Source organism: Macaca mulatta, chromosome 13 (assembly GCF_049350105.2).
Source record: "Macaca mulatta isolate MMU2019108-1 chromosome 13, T2T-MMU8v2.0, whole genome shotgun sequence".
NCBI lineage: Eukaryota > Metazoa > Chordata > Mammalia > Primates > Cercopithecidae > Macaca > Macaca mulatta.
In genome coordinates, this window is record NC_133418.1 from 80,434,245 (window position 1) to 80,462,038 (window position 27,794).

Below are 27,794 nucleotides of genomic sequence, written 5' to 3' on the forward strand. Positions count from 1 at the left end.
CAGCAGTTTGGGAGGCTGTGGTGGGTAAATCACCTGAGGTCAGGAGTTGGAGGCCAGCCTGGCCAACATGGTGAAACTCCGTCTCTACGAAAAATACAAAAATTAGCTGGACATGGTGGCAGGCGCCTGTAATCCCCGCTACTTGGGAGGCTGAGGCAGGAGAATCACTTGAACCTAGGAGGCAGAGGTTGCAGTAAGCCGCGAATGCACCATTGCACTCCAGCCTGGGGGACAAGAGTGAAATTCCATTTAAAAAAAAAAAAAAAAAAAAATCCGGTCAGTCTTAGAATTCACTGGGGAAAAAAAAAATCATCATTGTCACATGTAGAGTAATATATGGCAGAGGGTCTACAAATTCCTCCAGGAGATAAAGCGACACCAACTACCACAGGGTCCTGCCATGGAGCTCAACCAGGAAAAAAAATTGTTTTCAAAGAATAGTGGAGAAATTTTACAAATACATCCCCCAGACTTAAGCTGCAACATTTGCCAGGAATCCTGTTTCACAATGATAATTATTGAAATGATGTAACTACTGACCTCCTATCCTTTACAGGATTATATATATTATATTGTACATAGTTTATAATAAATTATATGAAGTACTAACACTTCTGTTCATACTACTAAACGAAGGATGTGCTAAAAATGTTCAAATGAATCTATTACAGACCCAAGCATAAGATGAGATGTTATAAACAACAAATAGTTATATTAGATACTATGATATCCAAATTTGGATCAAGTAAGCACTGTGGAGAATTACATTTGTAAAAATTCCTTTCAGTAGTGGAAAGAAATGACTTTGGAGAAAAGGAAAATGATTTTGGAAGAGACAGCATGGTGCAGCTTCTTTGACCAGAGGTCAGAGGACTAGCTAGAAAGGAGCCTGTGCCCACAGAAAAAGCAGAAGCAAGAAATTTGCTACAATGCTTATAGAGCACTCCCTTGTTATCCAAGGTATCCGAGCAACATATCAAAGGAAACACAGAAGCAGCCAGTATCTCATCTGAGGTGAAAGATGTCATCTTATACTTTTCCCTAGGTAGCCTGCCAGCATGTCTTTCCAGGCACAATGAATCAATAGTAGATACAACCTCCTGACCAAGAAGTTTTGATATCTCAAAAGAAAGTAGGTTCTCAAGTAGTAGAAACCAAAGAATGAAATACACATACCTATTCCTAGTTAAAGGTAAGCACTTTCAAAATGGTTTGTTTTCCACCATAGTAAATATAAATACATAAAAAGAAGGTTGGGGTCGTATATCACACAGCAATAAATCAATACGCAGAAGTGATTCATTCTGTACGAGATTCCTCTTAATTTCTTCCCACAACATTCAAGGAAATTCAGGCAACGAAAAGTTACCTCAAAAATATAAAACACTTTGCAATTCATACATTTACAATCACAAAACTTCTAAACAAAAAAAGTAAGTACAAAAAAATTATCTTTTCTAATAGGAAATAAGCTATCTAGAGGTTTCATTTATTTTCCAAAATTAAAGAGATTTTTCCATGTCTTTTCACTTAGAGCATAAACCAATTCAGAAGGTAAGACTGATATTTTCATCTTTGAAAATTTACAATGAATACAACCATTCCCTGATTTTCAAAATGAATTTAAAATTGAAATTAATGGTTCTACTAAACCATGACCATACCGTTTTTACTTTATCTACACATATCAGGTTTTTGTGACTAGAAAATGTTTTAATTAAGCTGTTTTTTCTATTACTAGGAAGCATTATTAACCTAGAAACAAATTCCTAAAATAAATAGATAATTCCATCTATTAGTTCTCTCATCTATTAGAAACTTTTTTCCTCATTCTAATTGTCCTTTAATGTACTACCATGGTGGTGATTTCCAAACTGATACTCTTGTATGGAACTTTAGCTCTCTATCAAAAGTACTTCTTTATTTAAAGCTAGAAGTAGAAAAATTAAACTGTTATTTTAAAAAATTAAACTAAAAAATCAGCCAGGAAAAATCTATTTTTTTGTATTTTTGAATTACTGAATAGATTAGATTAGAAATAAATCAAATAGAAATATTTAGACACATCTTCATATGTCGACATGGTAAAAGCTTAGGGTTATTATTTGAGATATTTATCCTAATTATATTGGGCTATGACAAAGAATTATGATTGTGGCGCCCTCTGCTGGGTTTTCTAGTCACAAACCCAATATCACTACTGGCATAAGAAAATCAAATTTTTGAGGCATGAAGTGAAAAATTACTTTTTCAGTCCATGGTTACTTTACGTCCAAGATTATATAAAAGTCATAATCAATATTTACTTTATTGGAACAGGACTTTACCAATTTATCATTAAATGAAACATAGATTTTTCCATTAAAATAAAAAGAGTAAACATAAAAAGTACACAAACCAACATATTTTAATAGGTCTTATTTTTGTCACCACTTCTATCACTTAACAATATATTCAGGTTTTTAAGACAATATTTATAATGAGGCATTTTAATAAACAGCTATTTTGCTAATTTTATCTAATTTTTCTGCCTTGTTAGTTCAATTAAAATAGTATAAAACAGAATAACCCTAATAATATTATCTTCTTTATTAGAAAAAAAACAAAAGAGGTTATATAGGTACTCATCGCCACTAATAATTAATAGCTTCCATTTATTGAATATCAACTCTGAGCCATGCGGTATGTTATGTACTTTCTTTATAATATAGCCAGTCCTAAAAGATGAAAACAGTTGAGGTTCATAGAGATGACACAAATTGCTTAAGATGAATTTCAGAGCCAAAAGTCAAATGCAGGTGGGTATCATTCCAAAGTCTTAAATCTTTCTACCAAACAACAGACAACAATAAAAAAAACACCCTTAATATGCAACCTTTCCGTTTGTTCATGCAACAACAACACGGGGTATGGAACAAGTTGACAGGAAAAAATGTTAAAGAAGGATAAGACAGTTATTCATGCCTAAAATAATAATCGATGCCTTTAGGAAATTTTTATTTTACATAATGCTGCCAGCTAGGGGCCCTATTTCATACTGAGTCAACTGGGAACAATACTTGACTTTTACATTACTGAATCAGAAATTCCACATTTAACATTCTAGAATCATTTCTGAAATTACATATGTGTAAGGCTAACTTAATGATATTTAACATTACCCCAGAACTAAAAGAGTATGTATCCTCAACCATCATTGATATGCTTTGCCCAGTCCTTGCTTAGACCTAATAAAAATATGAGATATGCCTAAGTGGGAAAGAATTCACTAAATGCCAACATGGAGAAACTAAAAAGCATTCTGGTTCAAGTTGGTGTTTGGAAAATTAAAAAAAGAAAGAAAATTTTTAAAAAGGCACATCTGTCACTATCCATGAAAAAGAAACCTATATTATTTTAGGTATTTAGGATAATTTAAGGACATTTATAGATTCCTTAGTGAATCACAAGCATTTTTCTATAAAATCAAAAGCTTATCATAATGTGGACATAAGAACAAAAGTACTTTTGAGTATTACTGAACATAATTCTACACAAATCTATTCATTTGATAAAGCTGCATTGTTAAGCCAAAGACACTACCTAAAATCAGACAGTAGTTAACTTTTCCGAAATTTTCTTTGAGAGAAAGAGTATAAGTACTATTTTCACATTTAAAATGGTCATATTTCATTGACAATTCACTATCTTAAGAGAAATGTCCTATACAAAAAACATAAAAAGTCCATAGCTCTTACGATGGTATTCTGTTTAACTCAGTGACATAAAGGTATTCTTGGCTGATTTCTTTCATCACATGAAATTAATTACAAGAATTATAAGAAATATTTAAGTGATTTTCTCAGTGGACAAATCTATCACCACTTAATCAGAAGCTTGGATGAAAAGGCAATATATTCTATAATATTGTAATACTGCGTCAAACAAAAGCACTCTGGTATTAATGTATAGTAGCATCAAGAAAAATATGTTCTGGGTTTATTCTACAGTGAAAGTAAACAAGCAAGAAATGGCAAAGAAAGCACCCAAAACAAAGCAAAGAAAGAAGAAACAGCCCCACTATTGAATTCACTGAGGTCAAAATGTAAACAAAAATAAAAGGGACAGTACTTCAGTGTCCAGTGTCCTTTCTGACCTACATTCTCTCTCTCTCTCTCTCTCTCTCTCACACACACACACACACACCTGCAAAGTGTAAAAACTGCAGTATCCCATTTTGTCGGTGTACCTTATAAAAGACATATTTTTCAGCTGAAGACAGTAAAACTTTCTATTTTATATATATGCATACATTTAGTGAGCATAAAAAATATTAGTGAGAAGAAAACATCAACTATAAATTCACTTTGTAAAACACTAAATATATTTATATAGAGTGAATGTGTAACTTACAAACATTTCCTGTATTGTCAAAGCTGGTAAGGACATCTTCAACATTCAAGGATCCACTATTACGCCTAGAAAGAAGTAAAGCGTTTGCTTTAATGATTCTGAAAAGTTAACATTTTTAGTTTTCAAAAAAGCTGAGACTGAGACTGTATATTATGATACATCCAATAGCAATAAATTATTCCATGCTATATTTTAAGAATATTTTCTGCCCACTAGAGGGAGAAGGAAAAGAAAAACAGGCTGGGCGCGGTGGCTCAAGCCTGTAATCCCAGCACTTTGGGAGGCCGAGACGGGCGGATCACGAGGTCAGGAGATCGAGACCATCCTGGCTAATATGGTGAAACCCCGTCTCTACTAAAAATACAAAAAACTAGCCGGGCGAGGTGGTGGGCGCCTGTAGTCCCAGCTACTCGGGAGGCTGAGGCAGGAGAATGGCGTAAACCCGGGAGGCGGAGCTTGCAGTGAGCTGAGATCCGGCCACTGCACTCTAGCCTGGGCGACAAAGCGAGACTCCGTCTCAAAAAAAAAAAAAAAAAGAAAAGAAAAACAGTATGGTCCTCAGAATATTTAACATAAAGACTTTTTAAATGATAAATCTACATCTTAAAGTACTAACAAATAATATTTACTTGTTGTGTTTTCATTATATAAAGGGAAGTTCTTAACCTTTTTAAAGCCAAAAAACCCACACAGTATAGAGAATCTTCAAGTTGAAAAATCATCACCTTCCAGAACCACACTCAACAATACATAAATTTACTCTATAACAGCACAAAAAATTCAGAACTTCAGTCACAAAGAACTAGCCAATCTTCAGGTCTGCTGTTCCATCTACAGGCAGTTATGAATGTCAGTGAGCAAAGTTTTTGTATCTTTTGCCCACTAATCTGAATTCTAACACCTTTAATTCTAATCCCTCTTCACTTAACTCTTAAATATTTGACTTGACATTGATATTTGATTAATACCTATAAAAAATACTCTTTGTTATATACAAATAGACTCAATTGTGCAATAGGTCATAGAGTCTGAGTTTCTCAGGGAAAAAACAAATTAGTGCTAATCTATCTACAATCCTCTACATTCTCTCCCAGCTGGAGTTCTTTAGAATGTTATAAAAGTTTGTAATAACCATTGATAATTCATAAACATTTACTTCAACATTCACTTTGTCATTTACAATTTGTCATAAATGATATATAGAATTATGGACTGAAGTGTGCCTCCTACTTCCCCCAAATTCTTATGCTGAAGCCCTAACCCTGGTACCTCAAAAGGTGACTATATTTAGAGATAGGACTTTTAAAGGTAATTTAGTTAAAATAGGGTCATTAGGGTGGGCCCTAAAGCAATGTGACTGGTTTCTTTATAAGAAGAGGGGGTATTGGGAATTTCACCCCCATCCCCCACAGCAGCAGCTACAGCAAGACCCAACCAAGGAGTGTCTGAGCTCACACATGCCTAGCCCTGCCCCTACCTGATGGTCCTTCCCTACCTACCCTGATAGCTGAAGGCAAAGGGCCTTCTTGGGAGGTCTAGGGCCCCACCCACCGCCAGTTCCTCTCCATACTACTACAGTTGATGTTCTCTGGAAAGCGCCACCTCCCAGCAGGAGGCCACCCGGCACAAAAATAGAGCATTAACCACCAAAGCTAAGAACCTTCACAGACTCCATTGTACTCCCCTGCCCCACCACCTCCACCAGAACAGGTGCTGGTATTCACAGCTAAGAGACCCATAGACAGTTCACATCACAAGACTCTGTGCAGACAACCCCCAGTACCAGCCCAGGGCCAGGTAGACTCACTGGGTAGCTTGAACCCAGGAGAGACAACAATCACAGCAGTTCTGCTCATAGGAAGGAAGCCACATCCAGAGGAAAAAGGGGAGAAGAGTACTACATCAAGGGAACACCCAGTGGGACAAAAGAATCTGAACAACAGCCTTCAGCCCTAGACCTTCCCTCTGACGGAGCCTACCCAAATGAGAAGGAACCAGAAAAACAATCCCGTTAATGTGACTAAACAAGGCTCATTAATACCCCCAAAAAATCACACTAGTTCACCAGCAATGGATCCAGACCAAGAAGAAATCCCTGATTTACCTGAAAAAGAATTCAGGAAGTTAGTTATTAAACTAATCAGGAAGGCACCAGAGAAAGGCAAAGCCCAATGCAAGCAAATCCAAAAGAAAAATATAAGAAGTGAAGGGAGAAATATTCAAGGAAATAGATAGCATAAAGAAAAAACAGTCAAAACATCAGGAAACCTCAGACACACTTTTAGAAATGTGAAATGCTCTGGAAAGTCTCAGCAATAGAATTGAATAAGTAGAAGAAAGAAATTCCGAGCTCAAAAACAAGATCTCAGAATTAACCCAATCCAACACAGACAAACAGAAAAAGAATAAGAAAATATGAACAAAGCCTTCAAGAAGTCTAGGATTATGTTAAACGACCAAACTGAAGAATAATTGGTGTTCCTGAGGAAGAAGCTTGGAAAACATATTTGGGGGAATAATCAAGGAAAATTTCCCCAGTCTTGCTAGAGACCTAGACATTCAACTACAAGAAGCTCAAGCTCTGGGAAATTCATCACAAAAGGATCATCACCTAGGCACATTGCCATCAGATTATCCAAAGTTAAGATGGAGGAAAGAATCTTAAGAGCTCTGAGACAAAAGCACCAGGTAACCTATAAAGAAAATCCTATCAGATCAACAGCAGATTTATCAGCAGAAACCCTACAATGCGGAAGGGACTGGGGCCCTATCTTCAGCCTCCTCAAACAAAACAATTACCAGCCAAGAATTTTGTATCCAGTGAAACTAGGCATCATATATGTAGGTATCATATATGAAGGAAATTGCAGCCTTTTTTAGACAAACAAATATTGAGAGAATTTGCCATTACCAACCCACCACCACAAGAACTGCTAAAAAGAGCTCTAAATCTTGAAACAAATCCTGGAAACACATCAAAGTAGAACCTCTTTAAAGCATAAATCACATAGGACCTATAAAACAAAAATACAAGTGAAAAAGCAAAAACAAAAGAAACCAAAGTACTCAGTCAACGACCAGTACAATGAATGCAAGGGTACCTCACATTTCACTACTAACAATGAATGTAAACGGCCTAAATGCTCCACTTAAAAGACGCAGAACCACAAAATAGATAAGAACTCACCAACGAACTATCTGCTGCCTTCAGGAGACTCATCTAACACATAAGGACTCATACTTAACTTAAAGGGGTGGAAAAAGGCATTTCATGCAAATGGATACCAAAAACTAGCAGGGGTAGCTATTCTTACATCAGACAAAATAAACCTTAAAGCAACAGCAGCTAAAAGAGACAAAGAAGGATATTATATAATGGTAAAAGGCCTTGTCCAACAGGAAAATATCACAATCCTAAACATATATATACCTAACACTGGAGCTCACAAATTTAAAAAACAATTACTAATGCCAAAGAAATGAGATAGACAGCAACACAATAATAGTAGGGGACTTCAATACTCCAGTGATAGCACTAGACAGGTCATCAAGACAGAAAGTCAACAAAGAAACAATAGATTTAAACTATACCTTGGAACAAATGGACTTAACAGATATATACAGAACATTTCGTGCAACAACTGGCAGAATAAACATTTTATGCAACAGCACATGGAACTTTCTCCAAGACAGACCATACGATAGGCCATAAAACGAGCCTCAATACATTTAAGAAAACTGGAATTATATCAAACTCTCTCTCAGACTACAGTGGAATAAAACTGGAAATCAACTCCAAAAGAGACCTTCAAAACCATGCAAATAGATGAAAATTAAATAACCTGCTCCTAAATGAGCACTGGGTCAAAAATGAAATCAAGACAAAAATTAAATTATTCAAACTGAATAACAATAATGACACAACCTATCAAAATCTCTGGGATACAGCAAAGGTGATGCTAAGAGGAAAGTTCATAGCCCTAAACGCCTACATCAAAAAGACTGAAAGAGCACAAACTGACATTCTAAGGTCACACCTCAAGGAACTAGAGAAACAAGAATAAACCAAACCCAAACACAGCAGAAGAAAGAAAATAACCAAGATCAGAGCAGAACTAAATGAAATTGAAACAACAACTACAAAATACAAAAGACAAATGAAACAAAAAGCTGGTTCTTTGAAAAGATAAGTAAAATTGATAGACCATTAGCCAGATTAACCAAGAAAAAAAGAAAGAAAATCCAAATAACCTCACTAGGAAACAGGAGACATTGCAACTGACACCACTGAAATAGAAAAGATTATTCAAGGCTACTACATTTATGCACACAAAGTAGAAAACCTAGAAGAGACTGATAAATTCCTAGAAAAATATAACTCTCCTAGCTTAAATCAGGAAAAATTAGATACCCTGAGGCACCCAGCTAGCCCAGTCAGTAAAGCATGAGAATTAGATACCCTGAACAGACCAATAACAAGCAGCGAGATTGAAATGGTAATTTTTAAATTACCAATAAAAAAAAAGTCCAGGACCAGATGCATTCACAGCAGAATTCTACCAGACATTCAAAGAAGAATTGGTACCAATCCTTTTGACACGATTCCACAAGATAAAGAAAGAAGAAACCCTCCCTAATTCATTCTATGAAGACAGCATCACTCTAATACCAAAACCAGGGACAGACATAACCAAAAAAGAAAACTACAGACTGATATCCTTGATGAACACAGATGTTAAAATCCTTAACAAAATACCAGTTAACCGAATCCAATAACATATCAAAAAGATAATCCACCATGATCAAGTGAGTTTCACACCAGGAATGCAGGGATGCCTTAACATATGTAAGTCAATAAATGTGATATACCACATAGACAGAATTAAAAACAAAAATCACATGATCATCTCAATAGATGCAGAAAAAGCATTCGACAAAATCCAGCATCCCTTTATGATTAAAACTCTCAGCAAAATTGGCATACAAGGGACATTCCTTAATGTAATAAAAGCCATCTATGACAAACCCACAGCCAACATAATACTGAATGGGGAAAAACTGAAAGCAGTCCCTCTGAGAACAGGAACAAGATAAGGATGCCCACTTTTACCACTCCTCTTCAACATAAGTCCTAGCCAGAGTGATCAAAGAGAAAGAAATAAAGGGCATCCAAATCAGTAAAGAGGAAGTCAAATTGTCACTGTTTGCTGATGATATGATCATTTACCTTGAAAACCCTAAAGACTCCTCCAGTAAGCTCCTAGAACTGATACAAGAATTCAGCAAAGTTTCCAAATACAAGATTAACGTACACAAATCAGTAGTTCTTCTATACACCAACAGCGACCAAGTGGAGAATCAAATAAAGAACTCAACCCTTTTTACAATAGCTGCAAAAAAATAAAAATAAAATACTTAGGAATATACCTAACCAAGGAGTCAAAAGATCCCTATGAGGAAAACTACAAAACACAGCTGAAAGAAATCACAGATGACACAAAAAATTGGAAACACAACCCATGTTCATGGATGGGTAGAATCAATATGGTGAAAATGACCATACTGCCAAAAGCAATCTACAAATTCAATTCAATCCCCATCAAAATACCACCATCATTCTTCACAGAATTAGAAAAAACAATTCTAAAATTTATATGGAACCAAAAAAGAGCCTGCAGAGCCAAAGCAAGACTAAGCAAAAAGAACAAATCTGGAGGCATCACACTACCTGATTTCAAACTATACTATAAAGCCATAGTCACTAAAACTGTGTGGTACTGGTATAAAAATAAGCACATAGACCACTGGAACAGAATAGAGAACCCAGAAATAAATCCAAACACTTGCAGTCAATTGATCTTTGACAAAGTAAACAAAACATAAAGTAGGGGAAAGGACACCATTTTCAACAAATGGTGCTGGGATAATTGGCTAGCCATATGCAGAGAATGAAACTGGATCCTCATCTCACCTTATACAAAATCAACTTAGGATGGATTGAGGACTTAAATCTAAGACCTGAAACTATAAAAATTCTAGAAGATAACATTGGAAAAACCCTTCCAGATATTGTCTTAGGCAAGGATTTCACGACCAAGAACCCAAAAGCAACTGCAAAAACCAAACCAAAACAAAACAAACAAATAAAACAAAGACAAAGAGCTGAGACCTAATTAAACTAAGGAGCTTTTGCACAGCAAAAGCAACAGTCAGCAGAGTAAACAGACAACCCAGAGAGTGGAAGAAAATCTTCACAATCTAAACATCTGACAAAAGCCCAATATTCAGAATCTACAACAAACTCAAACAAATCAGTAAGAAAAAAACAAACAATCCCATCAAAAAGTGGACTAAGGACATGAATAGACAATTCTCAAAAGAAGATAGACAAATGGCCAACAAATATATGAAAAAATGCTCAACATCACTAGTGATCAGGGAAAAGCAAATCAAAAGCACAATGCGATACCACCTTACTCCTGCAAGAATGGCCATAATCAAAAAGTCAAAAAACAATAGATACTGGCGTGGATGCTGTGATCAGGGAACACCTCTACATTGCTGGTGGGAATGTAAACTGGTACAACCACTATGGAAACAGTGTGGAGATTCCTTAAAGAAGTAAAAGTAGAACTACCATTTGATCCAGCAATCCCACTACTGGGTATCTACCCAGAGGAAAATAAGTCATTATTCGAAAAAGACACTTGCATGTTTATAGCAGCACAATTCACAATTGCAAAATCATGGAACCATCCCAAATGTCCATCAATCAACGAGTGGATAAAGAAACTGCGGTATATACATATACAATGGAATACTATAAAGAGGAATGAATTAGGAGCATTTGCAGTGACCTGGATGGGATTGGAGACTATTATTCTAAATGAAGTAACTCAGGAATGGAAAACCAAACATCATATATTCTCACTGGTATATGGGAACTAAGCTATGAGGATGCAGAGGCATAAGAATGATACAATGGACTTTGGGGACTTGCAGGGAAGAGTGGGAGGGGGGCGAGGGATAAACAAATATGGTACACCGTATACTGCTCGGCTGATGGGTGAACCAAAATCTCACAAAACACCACAAAAGAACTTATTCATGTAACCAAATACCACCTGTATCCCAATAATTTATGGAAAAAAATTAAAATTAAAATTAAAAATTTTTAAAAGGGGTCAGGTGTGGTGGCGCATGCCTGTAATCCCAGCACTTTGGGAGGCCGAGGCAGGCGGATCACGAAGTCAGGAGTTTGAAACCAGCTTGGCCAATATGGTGAAACCCCATCTCTAATAAAAATACAAAAATTAGCTGGGTGTGGTGGCGTGCGCCTGTAGTCCCAGCCTCTCAGAAGGCTGAGGCAGGAGAATTGCTTAAACCTGGGAGGTAAAGGATCGAGTGAGCCGAGATCGCACCACTGCACTCCAGCCTGGGCAACAGAGGGAGATTCTGTCTCAAAAAGTAAAAATAAAATAAAACAAAATAAATTATCAACTGAAAAAAAAGAGGAGGTAGGACAGAGAGAGACAACAGGGTCATGCACGCACAGAGGAATGGCCTCTGAAAAGGCAGTGTGAGGGCGGCCATCTGCAAGCCAAGGGAAGAGGCCTCAGAAGAAACCAAACCTGCCAACACCTTGATCTCAGACTTCTAGCTCCCAAAGCTGCAAGAAACTAAATTTCTGTTGTTTAAGCCCCCTAGTATGTGGTGTTTTGTTTTGGCAGCCCAACAAACTAAAACATAGTAAGAGAATATGTGTATATTGTATTACCCTTTCCATAAAAATAGAGCTTTTCTTTATTTCTGCCATAGAGGCCCAGTTCTTTGACAGGGTGATTAAATGAGATGAAAAAAGTTATTTGCAATCTGACTGACCAAATAAGCACTAGGCCCCAAAGTATTGTAATCTAAAAAAACAAGGTCACCAATCACAAATAAAACAATCATAATAACTTAATAATTCTTTGTCTTCTCTGGGCCTATAAGATTCTACATATAGATGAGGTTATTTACACTAATATGGAAAACTACAGTAAATACTGAGATAAGATGAAAAGGAGCAAAATATTTAACCTCCAAAATGCAAGATGACTCACGTCTATAATCCCAGCACTTTAGGAGGTCGAGGCGGGTAGAATCACCTAACGTCAGGAGTTCGAGACCAGCCTGGCCAACATGGTGAAACTCCATCTCTACTAAAAATACAAAAATTAGCCAGTTGTAGTGGCAGGCACCTGTAATCCCAGCTATTCAGGGGGCTGAGGCAGGAGAATCGCTTGGACCTGGGAGGCAGAGGTTGCTATGAGCCAAGATGGTGCCATTGTACTCCAGCCTGGGTGACAAGTGAGAAATTCTATCTCAAAAAAAAAAAAAAAGTAAGATGAAACTATTAAAATTATCAACAATACAGTATAGAAATAAAAAAAAAGTTTTAATACAAAAGCAGTATGTGGTTCCTTCAAGAAAAAAACTGCTCATAATCCTAACATGGAGAGATAACATTAGAATTTTGGTACGCAGCCTTCAAATCTTATTCTATGTTCACATATTCCTTTTATTAAAGAACTGAAAGCACTCGTCCATATTGTTTTGCAATTTGTTATTCACCAATTATAAACAGTTTTATTATGTTACGTATTATAAACAGTTTCCCACATCGTTAAGTAATATCCCATAACATGATTTTAATGGCTCCAAGTTCAATGGATGTCTGCACCATAATTTATTGAACCAGAACTTTATGTTAGATTTTAAGATTGTGCCCAATTTTGTGCTATTGTGCACATTGCTACAGTGAACATTCTTGTGGAAAACATCAAATCTATTTCTGATTGTTTACTTAAGATAAATTGCTAAAAGGCGAATTGTTTATGGCCTAATTTTAATAAGAATATTCTCTTCCTCTTGCATCTCTCTTTCTCTCTCTCTCTCTCAAATATCAGGATGAAATAAATATTTGTAATTAAATCTGCAACAAGTATAAATAACATTTTGTAATAATGGTAAATTTTTTTATATTTCTAAAAAACAAACTGAGATAATAGAAGTACATGTTTTAAAAGTTAAAAACACTATTCATAATAAAAAATTTGATTTCCAGACTTATCACTGAAGCAAAACTTGCCATTCTTGAAAGCATTATTTCTTTTTTGAGACGGAGTCTCGCACTGTTGCCTGGGGTGGAGTGCAATGGCGCGATCTTAGTTCACTGCAACCTCTGCCTCCCCGGTTCAAGTGATTCTCCTGCCTCAGCCTCCCAAGTAGCTAGGATTATAGGTGTCTGCCACCACACCTGGCTAATTTTTGTATTTTTAGTAGAGACGGGATTTCACTATGTTGGCCAGGCTAGTCTCAAACTCCTGACCTCGTGATCCACCCGCCTCAGCCTCCCAAAGTGCTGGGATTACAGGTGTGAGCCACTGCTCCCGGCCAAAAGCATTATTTCTCAAAGCAAAGAAACAGAAAGTTTACCCTATGACCTTTTTAAGGGGGTAGGCAGTGGAGAAACAGTAAACCTCATCCTATACCTCTAAGATACTTATAAAAATAAAATCAATTATCCATGAAATTATCAGGGTTTAAAAACCCTAGAAGATGGCATCTTATGAAAGAATAATGTTAATAATCACTATTTTCAAAACTATAAGAAGTTAGTTCTCCTTATATGAAAACTGCTATCAATGTAGTATGACAAAGATTCAGTTTGGTTACTTCAAGTTCCCTTTCATTTGTTCCAAACTTAAGGACTGTTCTTTTTCACTGAGCCATCTATTTTATTCAAGCATCAACTCTATAAGCTCTTGTCTAGTCTTAGTTCTTCAGCTATTTACCTAGGTCCTGTCTGATCTCTGTGGTTCCATAGTAATGCCTATGACGAAAGAAACTTCTCAAACTTAAATCCTTAAAAACTTCAGTCTTAGCATTATACTTGTAATTAATGTTATGTAACAATGACAATTTTTTGCCAACATATTCAGAGTATAAAAAGTTCACTCTATCTTTGTCCTAAACTTCAAAGCTTTATCCCAAACCATTACCAATGGCCAGATTCTTCTCCCCAGGGCCTAACAATTTTTTTCACAAGCACTTAAAGCTATCCTAGAATTGAGGAACTTTGAGTTTCTTCCTAAAAATGGCCTGCTGAGTAAGGACTGAGGAACAAGTCACTGGGGCAGATAATTATTTGAAGAGGGAAAAAGAAAAGCTGCTAGAGGAAAAGTCTGAAGCCTAAATGTGTCAAGAGGGTGAAACTAGAGGTTAAAAGCAAGCCATGGCTAAATATGACATTAAAATTATAGGTAACAAATGAAAAAATAGATATGTTAGACTTCATCAAAATTTAAAATTTTGTGCATCAAAAGATACTACATATCAAGAAAGTGAAAAGAAAATGCACAGGCTAGGAGAAAACATTTGCAAATATCACATGTATGATAGGGTCTAATATCCAGAATATATAAAAATAACTCGGACAATAAAAAGAGACAGCTCAACTAAAAACAGATAAAGACAGGAGTGCAAAAGTCCCATTGGAAAGAAAATTAAAAATTAAAAAGGAAAAAAAAAAAGCAAAGAACTTGAATAGGCATTTCTCAAAAAAAAAAAAAAATACAAATGGCCAATGAGCACATGAAAAGATGTTCAACATCATTAGACAATAGAGAAATGCATATCAAAACCACAGAGAGATATCACTTCATATCCACTAGGAGGGTTATAATTTTTTTAAAAGAGAAGAAAAATTAACAAGTGCTTCACTGATAAGCATAGGGAGAAACTAAAACACTCATACATTCCTAGAATATAAAATCGTACAGCGCTATGAAAAATAGTTGGCTATTCCTCAAAAAGTTAAACATAGAGTTACCATATGACCCAGCAATTCCACTCCTAGGTACATACCCAAGAGAATTAAAAGCATATGTTCACACAAAAACTTGTACATGCATATTCATAGTGTTATTACTCATAATAGCCAAAAAGTAGAAACAATCCAAATGTTCATCAACTGATGAAAAAATAAACAAAATACATTAGCCATACAGTGGGATATTAGCCATAAAAAAGGAATGAGGCACTGATATGTGGTATAATATGGCTGAATCTTAAATTTAAAAATATTATGCTCAGTGAAAGCAGACAGACATAAAGGGCCACATATTGTAGGATTCCATTTACGTAGAGTGTCCAGAACAGATGATACATAGAGTCAGAAAGTCAATTACTGTTGCCAGGGACTAGGGGAAGGAGGAGAATGAGGAGTTATAGCCAATGTATATGGGGTTTCTTTTCAGGGTAATGAAAAAGTTCTGGAATAGTGATGAAGGCCGTACAACATTGTAAATATACTCAAAGCCACTGAATTTCATACTTTAAAATGATGAAAATAGTAAATTTTGTTATGTAAATTGTATTGTGAGTAAAAGAAAATTGATCCAAAAATACAAAGGAAGCCAGAGAGTAGAATGCGTCCTAAAAGGCTGCAGAAGAACAAAGAGGAGAGGTTTTCAGAAGGTTTGAAAAACTTAATTCTAGGCTGGGTACAGCGGCTTACGCCTGTAATCCCAGCACTTTGGGAGGCCGAGGCAGGTGGATCACAAGGTCAAGAGATTGAGATCATCCTGGCCAATATGGTGAAACCCCGTCTCTACTAAAAATACAAAAATTAGCTGGGCATGGTGGCATGCACCTGTAGTCCCAGCTACTCAGGAGGCTGAGGCAAGAAAATCACTTGAAGCTGGGAGGCGGAGGTTGCAGTGAGCCAAGATCATGCCACTGCACTCCAGCCTGGTGACAGAGTGAGACTCTGTCTCAAAATAAACAAACAAACAAACAAATAAACTTAATTCTAGATGCTTTGGAGTTCTTTCAAAAATAAGTGGTTAAAAAATAAAAATTTTAAAAATAAATAGCTAAAGAGATGTTTTCCAGTCTTATATCTATGAGTTGTAGGAAATTAGTAGATGGTTTCTACATGTACTATATTGGAATTTGGAAAATGTTTAAGGGAACATTTCAATGTACTGAAACAGTATATTTATATGTAAGCACACTACGTAAAAAAATTGTGATGAGATTTAAAACAAATTAGAAAACTAAGTTATAGTAGCCCATATCTATGATTTAAGATCCATAAAAATGTGACACAGTGGAATTCACAGTTTTCTGAAAAGTATGGATCATATTTTACAGGTCCTAAAAAACGCTGTTTTATTACTAATGCTCAGCTCTGTTGTTAATATCTCTACTAACATTAAAACTATGCTTTTAAATATAGATGCAGTATTCATATTTGTCTCAGATGCCAGCCTTGCCAAGCTCTATATAGGCACCTAGGTTATACCACACATACAAAAATAATATGTCATACATCTAATTCATAAGCAAACCATCTAATCACTAGTTTTTATTTACTGAACATTCACAAGCTACATAACTAAAATAATGAGGTGAGGGTTTGGTCTTTTTCTTTCCCTAGAAATGGAAGGTATGATCTCGGTGTAGTGCATTTGTTATAATAGAAAGATGCAACACAGTCAAAGACAAAGTCATTCTTGACTTTTTGCCCATTCTAAGTTCCCAGGACAAGCCAAAAGTCAAGAGTTCTAGCCTTCTAATTCAGCAATTACCATAGCAACAGCAGTCTTATTCAAACAAAGGAGGACAGTTCAGGCCTCTCAGCTTTTTCTATACCTAAGACATGCATACACTTATAAATGAATAAGTCAGGCACTTATATGGTTCCATATATAATGGAAGTAATTTAAAGCTTCCAGAATATGCAAACTCCTGCTGTGCTGAAATTAAGTTGGAATACGGGAGATAGGAACAATTTGTGTCTACACAGCAAGCTTTATACAATAGATTACAGTTTATGAGACAGGGAAAAGAAAATTTTAATTAAAGAATTTTAGTATAAACATTTCCTGGTATCTCTTCGTTTATAAACTTGCATCCATCTAATAACAAGAGCCTCTTCTACAAAGTTCTAAGAAATAAAGTACCAAATGCCAGGCATAGTGGCTCATGCCTGTAATCCCACCACTTTGGGAGGTCAGGGCAGGCAGATCCCTTGACCCCAGCAGTTTGAGACCAGCCTGGGCAACACAGCAAAACTCCATCTCTACAAAATATACAAAACTTAGCTGGGCATGGTGGCATGTAACTGTAGTCCTAGCTACTTGGGAGACTAAGGCAGGAGGATTGCTTGAGCCTGGGAGGTCAAGAGTTCAGTGAGCTATGATCATGCCACTGCACACCAGCCTGGGCAATACAGTGAGACCATCCCAAAAAAGAGAAAGAAAGAAAGAACCAGAAAGGCAAGAATATTTTGTCAATAAACAAAATCCAGGAGTCATACCATGGATTTTCATTTTAAAACTCTCAACATTTAATTTGAAACAAAGAGTGGACCATCCACAGGTAGACAAAGACGACAACAAACCTTGGGAATTTTGTAACCTAACTTTTACATTGTTCAAACCTTAGCTTCAGATGAAAAGTCACTAAGGGAAAATTATTCCTTCATTTTAAGTATCATTATATAAGGCTGACAGAAAATAATGGTCAAAGTTTTTATTAAGGCCACTGCTTATATAAACAAGATACAAGTAGGTATTTTGAATTCACAAATACCTAGGTATTAACCCTCTTGGGGGTATTCATTTCAACTCTAATAAAACTTTAAGGAGACAAATTAGTGGGTAGCAATAGTTTAAGATAGACAAAACTAATAAGTATTGATAACAAGTACTGATCACCCTGTGTGTGTTCTCTCTGTTAAGCTGCGGCAGGTGATCTCAGGCGGTAAGAACTGAGAAAGTGAAAATGGGGTTTACAATTACGGTAACATCCCCAGTGTCTTGTTTGTTTGTTTGTTTGTTTGTTTTGAGACAGTCTCACTCTGTCACCCAGGCTGGAGTTCAGTGGCACAATCTCATCTGACTGCAACCTCCACTCCCAGGTTCAAGCAATTCTCATGTGTTAGCCACCGAGTAACTGGGATTATAATGAACAACCATGCCTAGCTAATTTTTTTTTGTATTTTTAGTAGAGACAGGGTTTCAGCAGGTTGGCCAGGCTGGTCTTGAACTCCTAGGCTCAAGTGATCTACCCTTCTCAGCCTCCCAAAAGTGCTGAAACTACAGGCATGAGCCACTGTGCCCAGCCCGACATCTCTAATGCTTAGCCCCTTAGTAGAACCTGGAGTAGGCTGGGCATGGTGGCTCACACTTGTAATTCCAGCACTTTGGGAAGTCAAGGCAGGTGGATCACTTGATTTCAGGAGTTCAAAACCAGCCTGGCCAAGATGGTAAAACCTTATCTCTACTAAAAATACAAAAAAATTGGCCAGGTGTGGTGGCACACGCCTGTAATCCCAGCTACTCCGGAGGCTGAGGTGGGAAGATTGATTGAGCCCAGGAGGTTGAGGCTGCTGTGAGCTGTGATTGTGCCATTGTACTCCAGCCTGGGTGACACAGGAACACTCTGCCTCAAAAAAAAAAAAAAAAAAGAAAGAAATCAAATAAAAGTAAAGAAAATGCCAAATAAAAGATACAAACTTACAGATTTTTGGGTATACCTGTACATTCATTATAAGATTCTAATTAGGATGCCCCAACTGCTTTGCTTTTTTTTTTTTTTTTTTGAGATGGAGTCTTTCTCTGTCACCCAGGCTGGAGTGCAGTGGCACGATCTCGGCTCACTGCAAGCTCTGCCTCCCAGGTTCACACCGTTCTCCTGCCTCAGCCTCCTGAGTAGCTGGGACTACAGGCTACCAATTTTTTTTTTTTTATATTTTTGTATTTTTTATTATTTGTATTATTTGTATTTAATTTTTGTATTTTTTTGTAAAGGTGGGGTTTTGCCATGTTGCCCAGGCTGGTCTTGAACTCCTAGGGTCAAGTGATCCACCCGCCTTGGCCTCCTAAAGTGCCGGGATTACAGGCATGAGCTACTGTACCCACTCGGCATTTTCAGTAAAATAATATTATAAAACCATATTCTAATTGTTCTTTCCTGCCCATCCTAGTCAATTTTTATCCAAATCCAAAATTTTTAGCTATTATATCTTTTAAAACTTAGATATTCTAAACTAAAATAGCTCGAGAAACATATACTATAAATAGACATCCTTTGTGAAAATTTTTTCTTAAAATTATTCCTAGCCTCACCTAAACCTTATTCAGTCACATTTCCACTTAAAATGTTTTTTGCTCTTCTTACAGTTACTGTAAATGTGCTCCTCCCTCCCTTTCAAAATGTGAAATCCTGTCAGAAAAGGCAGATTTTATAAAATCAAACACCTACAGTAATATTGCAACATGCTAGAATATAACTGTGAGACAAAATTAATTCAGTAAAATGGTATCTCGTTACTGCAGTCTGCAACTCTCTTGTCTCTTTTCTAATGATTTTTAAAGTCAGAACAGTCCATATGCTTCTTACAATATCAGTGTTTTCACTTGAATTTTCTCCTTTAGTCTTAAGATTGATTCTATTCTGAAAGTAATAAAAATAAATAAATGGAAAAAATACCAAAGCTTGATTTTTCAGATTACTACTTGAAGGGTAGTTTGGAAAAATTCTGTTTTCACTTTCAGCCTTCTTTGCCTCAAAACAAACACGGCTTTTTGTCATAAACATATGCTATGACAGAATGTTTAAATGAACCCTTTGATTTGCAACCACCTTATCTTCAAATGACACTATATTCGTGAGGATTTTTTTCTTTAGTCTGACAATACAGCAAGACCCAGTTAAAACAGTAGGATTTCCTAAAACAAGTTGTAAAACCTAAGTTCTGATAAAGATTGTCTGTAAACTCAATAGAATAAATAATGAGATTCTTATTAGATTGTTTTTCTCATCCAAGAAAAATCTAGTTTTTACAAATCTTAACTAGAATAATGGTTACCTTATGGAGATACTGTATTCAGGACAGAAGATGCTTGTATATTGGACCCATGCACCAACCTCCTTTTCAGTTTCCCTTTCTTTGACTTCTGTTACTGAAAACAGATTAAATGATTCAAATCTTCTTACAGATACATGTCGCAGGCAATCATCCAGGTGTTTTTGCTTCAGAACCTTTGAAATAAAACCAAATATTGCAGTCATGTTATATAAACACATAGTAGTTAAGTGTTCAAAATGTTCAAAATTTAAGTGGTAAGGGGACTTTCCAATAATGACAGATTAGATAATTCACATATATCTCCTACTGAAGATAACTATAAAAGATGAACAAAATATTTTAAAACATTACTTGAAGACATCACAGAGCAAAGATAGTGAAGATTTACAAATCTGATATATATATATATATATATATTTTTTTTTTTTGAGACAGGATCCTACTTTGTCACCCAGCCTCACTGTCACCCAGCCTGTCACCCAGCTAGGTTCAGGCGATCCTCCTACCTCAGGCTCCCTAGCAGCTGGAACTACAAGTATGCACCACCACGACTGGCTAATTTTTTAAATTTTTTGTAGAGGTGGGGTCTCCCTATATTACCCAGGCTGAATTCAAACTCCTGGGCTCAAGTGATCTCCAACCCTGGCCTCTCAAAGTGCTGGGATTACAGGTGTGAGCCACAGCACCTCGCCCGCAGTCTGATATCTTTAAAAGGAGAAAACCTACAAAGGTTACTCTGACTTTTGCAACCACTTTTCTCCTGGGGATATTTGTCAATTCCAAAAGAAAGAATCGAGAAGATTAGTTGCATCTTTAATAGCCTATGGAGCTAGGAGAGAAAAATTGAATTTCAAAACTTACCTAGGAATGGGGAGATATATTGAGTATGCAAGGTATGTATGTTTTAGCATAATGAATAATTTTGCTGGTGTTGCTGAAAGACAGATTTTAAAGTGTGGGAGATATAACCCAATAATAACGTTTGGATTTTATTTGGATCCTATTCTAAAATAATCAAATTATAAAGAAAAATTATGACAAAATGAGAAAAATTTGAAAACTGATCAGATCTTTCATGACATCAATTAATTATTTTGGGTTGATGTGGTATTGTGATTTTTTAATGTCATTTTTATAAGTTCATAATGAAACATCTGAAGAAAAAAATGACATGTGAGATTTGCTTCAAAATAATGGTGTGGGGGGCAATGGGAGAAGTGAGATTAAACACCGTTGTTCATGAGTTAAAATTGCTGAAGCTTATCAGTACCTGAATGATTATTATATTCTTCTCTCTAGTTTTATACATGTTTGACATTTCCCATGATAGAAAAATCTTAGATATAAAATAACTTCTGACTCATAAGCAAACAAAAATAAATAAAAAGATATTTAAAAAGCCAAATATATTTGGAAACTAGGCAATGTACTTATAAATAACCTATGAACCAGAAAAATAACACACAATAAAAATTATAGGCCAGGTGCAGTGGCTCATGCCTGTAATCCCAACACTTTGGAAGACTGAGGCAGGAGGACTGCTTGAGGCCAGGAGTTCCAGACCAGCCTGAGCAACATGACAACACCCCATATCTACAAAAAATAAAAATAGGCTGGGCACAGTGGCTCATGCCTGTAATCTCAGCACTTTGGGGAGGCCGAGGTGGGTAGATCACCAGAGGTCAGAAGTTTGAGACCAGCCTGGCCAACATGGTGAAACCTTAACCTTACTAAAAATACAAAAATTAGCCAGGCGTGGTGGCGCGGGCCTGTAATCCCAGCTAACAGGGAGGCTGAGGCAGGAGAATCGCTTGAACCCAGGAGGCGGAGGTTGCAGTAAGCCAAGATTGCGCCATTGCACTCCAGCCTGGGTGACAACAGCGAGACTCTGTCTCAAAAAAATTTAAAAATAAAAATAATTATGCAGGATGTGGTGGTGCGTGCCTGTAGTCCTAACTACTCAGGAGGCTGACGCAAGAGGATTGCTTGAGCTTAGGAGTCTGAAGCTGCAGTGAGCAATGATCAAGCCATTGCACTCCAAACTGGGTGACAGAGTGAGGCTCTATCTCTGAAAAAAAACAAAGAAAATTATAAAGTAATTTTGAATTGAATAATAGAAATACATTTCAAAACATATAACATGCAGCTAAATCCAGGCTTATAGAAAAAAATATGGAAAGGTCAAAAGTTAATAAGCATTCATTGCAAAAATTTGAAAAATAAGCAAATTAGATCCCTGAAAGAGTACACGTTAATGAAATAGAAAACAAACATAGGAGAGAGAATCAATAACACCAAAGGTTGTTTCTTTGAAAAGATTGATAAAATTGATAAATCCTTAATAAGACTAATAAGAAAAAAAGGAAGAAGTATCAATGTGATATAGGGAGATTACTATAATATAAATCCTGTAGACATTAAAAAACAATAATGAAGGGATATTTATGAAAACTAACTTTGAAAATTTAGATGAAATGGACAAATTTCTAGAAAAACACAACTAATAAAACTGACACAAGAAGAAATGGAAAATCCCAATAGTTTAAACTATTTCAAAAACTGAATTCATACATATAAAACTTACCACAAAGAATAATCCAGGCCCAGATTGCTCACAAGAAAATTATATGAAATGTCTGAGTAAGAATTAATGCAAGTCTTACCACATTCTTCATTAAATACTCAAACATCACTATGGGATAGATATCCATTACGTGAGAGAAAAAACTAGAACACAGGGCAGTTACGTAATTTGCCCAACATCGGAGAGTTCACAAGGGGCAAACCTAAAGTTAAAATACAAGCTGCCTGACTACAGACCCTATACTCTTAATACCTTTGCTTGTACAGAATATGATAAACTGGCATCACCTATCCATTCCAGCTTCCAAGACACCTTTCTATTTTATAGAGCTGGAAAGTTAGAAACTGTATTTCCCGGAATCCTTAGCAGCCAGAGTTTCAGGTGTGATTTTGGTTTAACTATTCAGATGCACTAACATGAGATTTGAAAGGAGGAAAGATGGTGTTAACTATAATTCACCAACTTGTGCTGGTTAGAATAGTTGTAAAGATACTTGGTTTTTCTGAAGCAGCTTTAACAGAGGTCCCAGTGTTGACTCTAATTTAATGGAGAGTGAGAGGAAGCACAAGTGGCATCACCTCTCCTGGTACAGATCTAGAAGCAAGGTATGCTTCTAGAATCTATAGTCATGGCACAGCAGCTTCCTGTTCATCAAAGATCACAGCTAAAGTGATGTAATCCTGAAGACAGCTTCAGGTTCTTCATTGTGGTAGAGGCAGTATTTCTCTCGGTTGGCCAATTTCAGCTTTATACTGTGCTGGGACTCGGCTGTTCTGGGATTCATTCTTAGACTGTTTCTCCAATGATTTTGTAAGCACTTAATTCACTATGCTAAACCCCCTTCTGCTTAAAGTAGCTAGAGTGGTTTGTATTTTCTAAAAAGGAACCTTTATTCCAACAATGCATAATTCTTATGTGTAGAAGGGCAAACTGAGATCAAAACAATTGAGAAAATATATCAGTATGAATATATCTCATAAGAAAAATATGTTTAAATTTTATATACAATGTAGAAGTTTTAGAAGGTTAGTTTTGTTTTTTTTTTTCCTTTGAGACGGAGTCTCACTCTATTGCCCAGGCTGGAGTGCAGTGGCTGGATCTCAGCTCACTGCAAGCTCCGCCTCCCGGGTTCATGCCATTCTCGTGCCTCAGCCTCCCGAGTAGCTGGGACTACAGGCACCCGCCACCTCGCCCAGTTAGTTTTTTATATTTTTAGTAGAGACAGGGTTTCACCATGTTAGCCAGGATGGTCTCGATCTCCTGACCTCGTGATCCGCCCGTCTCGGCCTCCCAAAGTGCTGGGACTACAGGCTTGAGCCACCACGCCCGGCCAGAAGGTTAGTTTTTTAAATGGAGGATCAGAAAAGGTAGCCTCTCTTTGAAGGTTTTATTTATTTTTAATTGTTTAAAAGCCTTAATCAAACGCAGGGTCCTAGCCAGGCATGGTGGCTCATGCTTGTAATCCCAGCACTTTCAGAGGCAAAGGTGGGTAGATCGCTGGAGGCCAGGAGCTCAATACCAGCCTGGCCAACATGGTGAAACCCCATCTCTATTAAAAATGCAAGAATTAGGCAGTGCACGGCATGCACCTGTAATCCCAGGTTCTTGGGAGGCTGAGGCACGAGAATTGCTTGAGCCTGGGAGGCAGAAGGCACAGGAGGCATGAGAATTGTTTGAGCCAGATTGCACTACTGTACTCCAGCCTGGGCAACAGAGCAAGATTCTGTTTAAAAATAATAATAATAATATAGGGTCTTATTATTGTCTGTCAACTATGGGCAACAGGAAGAAAAACAAACTACTCAACAGAGTTTACTCTTAGGAAAAAACAAAGTATTAAATTTTTAAAAATATAAAATGTAGATATTATAAATTGTCTTCAATCTTGCCCAATTAAACTCCAAACAGTAAATACCTTTTTATAGTCTAAATTACTCTGATGTCAAGGTAAAGGCACCAAGGTACTTTGATGTCAAGGTAATGGCACCATAAACCACTAATGTAAAAAATAATTTAAGTTACCACATGTATAATACTGGAAGGGGCTTTCATAGTTTAGTATGATCTGCATGATCTATATGATCCACAATATGACAACAAGCTAATATTCAATGAAAGTAACAGGCAACATATTTAGAACAAATAAGACATTTATATAATCCATGTTAGGTAAAAGTAATTACAATAGGAGATCAAGTCAAATTACTTTTGATGTTTCTTTAAAAAGAAGATACAGTTATTTTAAGGCCATCAATAATATTTGTAGTTTTATGAACTGAGAGGATACTCAAATCTCCCATCAAGTTAACCTTAAGGTAGATTATAACCTTATCATCTACCACTTTTAGAAGACCTCCTTCAAATACCCATGTTATATAATTAAATAATATTCAAATGAAATTATCTGGGGTGAAGGAATTAGTCAAGGCATTTTCTCATTCTCCTAAGTAAGTCAATAAGCCATTTAGTCAAATATCAATGCTATGCCAAGTAAGTTCATGTCAAAAGATTAAGTATCAGAAGAAAAAAAAAAAAGGCATCAAGTCCTAAGGTCCCTAAACCCATTAGGTAAACAACGTATGAAACTGAACACAATGGAAGTCGAAGACCCATTTATTAACCTGAAATGTTTGTTTACTTCAGAACTAACTAAACTGATCATAACTATACGGAAACACTTATGAAGACCAGATGTAGCAGTGGGATAGAGGAGTAAGGCTAAACACAAAAGTACTGGTTGAAAAACTTTTAGAAGAGTAGCTAGATGCCCTGATTACATCATCAACACCAGGCAACTACACTTCCCCACAATGGAACTTTGATAGGTACATTTCTAGAGAAGATGAGTGACAGTTCTGATCTTAAACATCAAGTACAGCTTAAAGTAGTATAACAGGCTCTTCATTCTGATCAATATCCTTTTCCTTCGCTTAGCTTCTAGATAATAGGCAGCGAGTCATATCTGCCAGAGAGATTGCAATATAGAATGAGTACACCTTATTCAAAATGGAACCAGAAGTGTTTTGGATTTTGAATTTGTTCAGATATTGGATTTGTTTGGATTTGGGAATATTTGCAAAACATAAAGAGAAGGCTTGGGATGGGACCCAAGTCTAAACATGAAATTCATTTATTTTTCATATATACCTTATACACATGGCCTGAAGGCAATTTTATATAATTTTTAAAATAATTTTATGCACAAAACAAAGTTTTGATTGTATTTTAATTGCAACTCGTCACATGAGGTCAAGCATGGAATTTTCCATTCGTGACAACATGTCGGCTCTCAAAAAGTTTCAGATATTGGAGCATTTAAGATCTTGAATTTTTGGATTACGGATGCTTAACCTGGTTTCCTTTCTGGGATACTGGAACAAGAAAAAAAGACCTGTAGATACTGACATTTGGGATCCCCCCAACAAAAATGGCCAATTCCAGTTACCCTACAGTTAGGAGAACAGTAAACAGAACTCTGAATCCCTATATTTATATATGAATCTATGCTCAGGGATGCAAGTAAAAACCAGAAAACCTTATCCTTTATATGCAGAAGCTATATTGTTTCCCATTTTTAAGACACAGCAACAGGCCAGGCATGGTGGTCACACCTGTAATCCCAGCACTTTGGGAGGCTGAGGTGGGCAGAATGCTTAAGCTCAGGAGTTCGAGACCAGCCTGGGCAACATGGCAAAACCCCATCCCTGCTAAAAAAGAAATACAAAAATTAGCCAGGCGTGGTGGTGTGCACCTGTAGTCCCAGCTACTCGGAAGACTAAGGCACAAGAATCGTTTGAACCCAGGACATGGAAGTTGCAGTGAGCTAGGATCACACCACTGCACTTCAGCCTGGGTGATGGAGTGAGACTCTGTCTCAAATAATAATAATAATAATAATAGCTACTATTTATGGTGAGTCTATGACGTGGCAGATTCCAAGCTAAGCATTTTACAAATATTATGTCAAATACTCAAAACAACCCTCCAAAGTATGTTATTGCTCCCATTAAGTGTAGAGAAAACTGAGGTTAGAAAAGTAAAAAGTTGTCCAAATTCCGACAACTTACAGAAGACTTACATCACACCTATTACCAAAAGGATTTAAGATGGCTTAAAAAGATGAACAGTACAAGATACCATTTGTGAAAACTGGGTGAGAAAGAAAAAAAGAAAGCAAAAGTAAGGATATAAAACAAAGTCAAGAATAAAGGTGAAACAAAAATACATTCCATAACAATCTAAATACTTGATACAGATCAGTGAAGAGCGCACAGCAAGTGGTAGACCTAGGACTGGATCAAGATTTAGATGCATCTGATGCCAGTGTCAAGTTGTATGCTTGCCAAGTTAACTGTGCTTCTTCACAAACCTTTTTATTCTACTTGTTCTTCAAAATAACAAATTAAATTTGTCATCAATGAAATATTTAACTTGTCATTAAATAAATTAAATTTGTCATCAATTAAATATTTAACTTGTCATTAATTAAATATTACAAAACTAATAACATAGAGCTAAAAGGGAGTTGTCGCTACCCTAAAAGCCAAGTTGAATGTTTTAGAAAGATAAAGGTAAGTTGCTTAAAAGTTTACTATCAATTTAGGTATTGGAAGCCAACTACAAACATTTGAAGAATTATAAATATCTAGAAAGATTTGACACTCAGAAAATAACTTCACTTGGAATATGTATTGTTATTACAATTCACCTCTTAACCAACTTTTTCAATTAGCCAATCCAGGTAAAAGCATCCTGCTTTGATATAAATTGTACTGTGAAATATTCCATAATCAGATTCTTCAGCCAGGTAGTCACACCTCTAGGCAAGATTTTTCATTCGGTAGGTGGTTTGTAAATACACGTGTAACAGTCATTGCTACTCTTCCATCTGCCCTA

At 36.3% G+C, this 27,794-nt stretch overlaps 1 protein-coding gene across 3 annotated transcripts in view; it reads right to left on the reverse strand.

The window, feature by feature from the left end:
- The window catches only part of CAMKMT (calmodulin-lysine N-methyltransferase), a 407,800-nt gene that overhangs the window by 375,904 nt on the left and 4,102 nt on the right, over positions 1-27,794 (reverse strand). For all 3 annotated transcript variants that reach the window (XM_077959637.1, XM_001112368.5, XM_028831702.2), the window contains exons 2-3: positions 20,315-20,487; positions 4,393-4,457 (exon numbers count right to left, since the gene is read on the reverse strand). In XM_077959637.1, the coding sequence (XP_077815763.1) occupies positions 4,393-4,457; positions 20,315-20,487 (238 nt within the window). The remainder of the gene's footprint in view (positions 1-4,392; positions 4,458-20,314; positions 20,488-27,794) is intronic.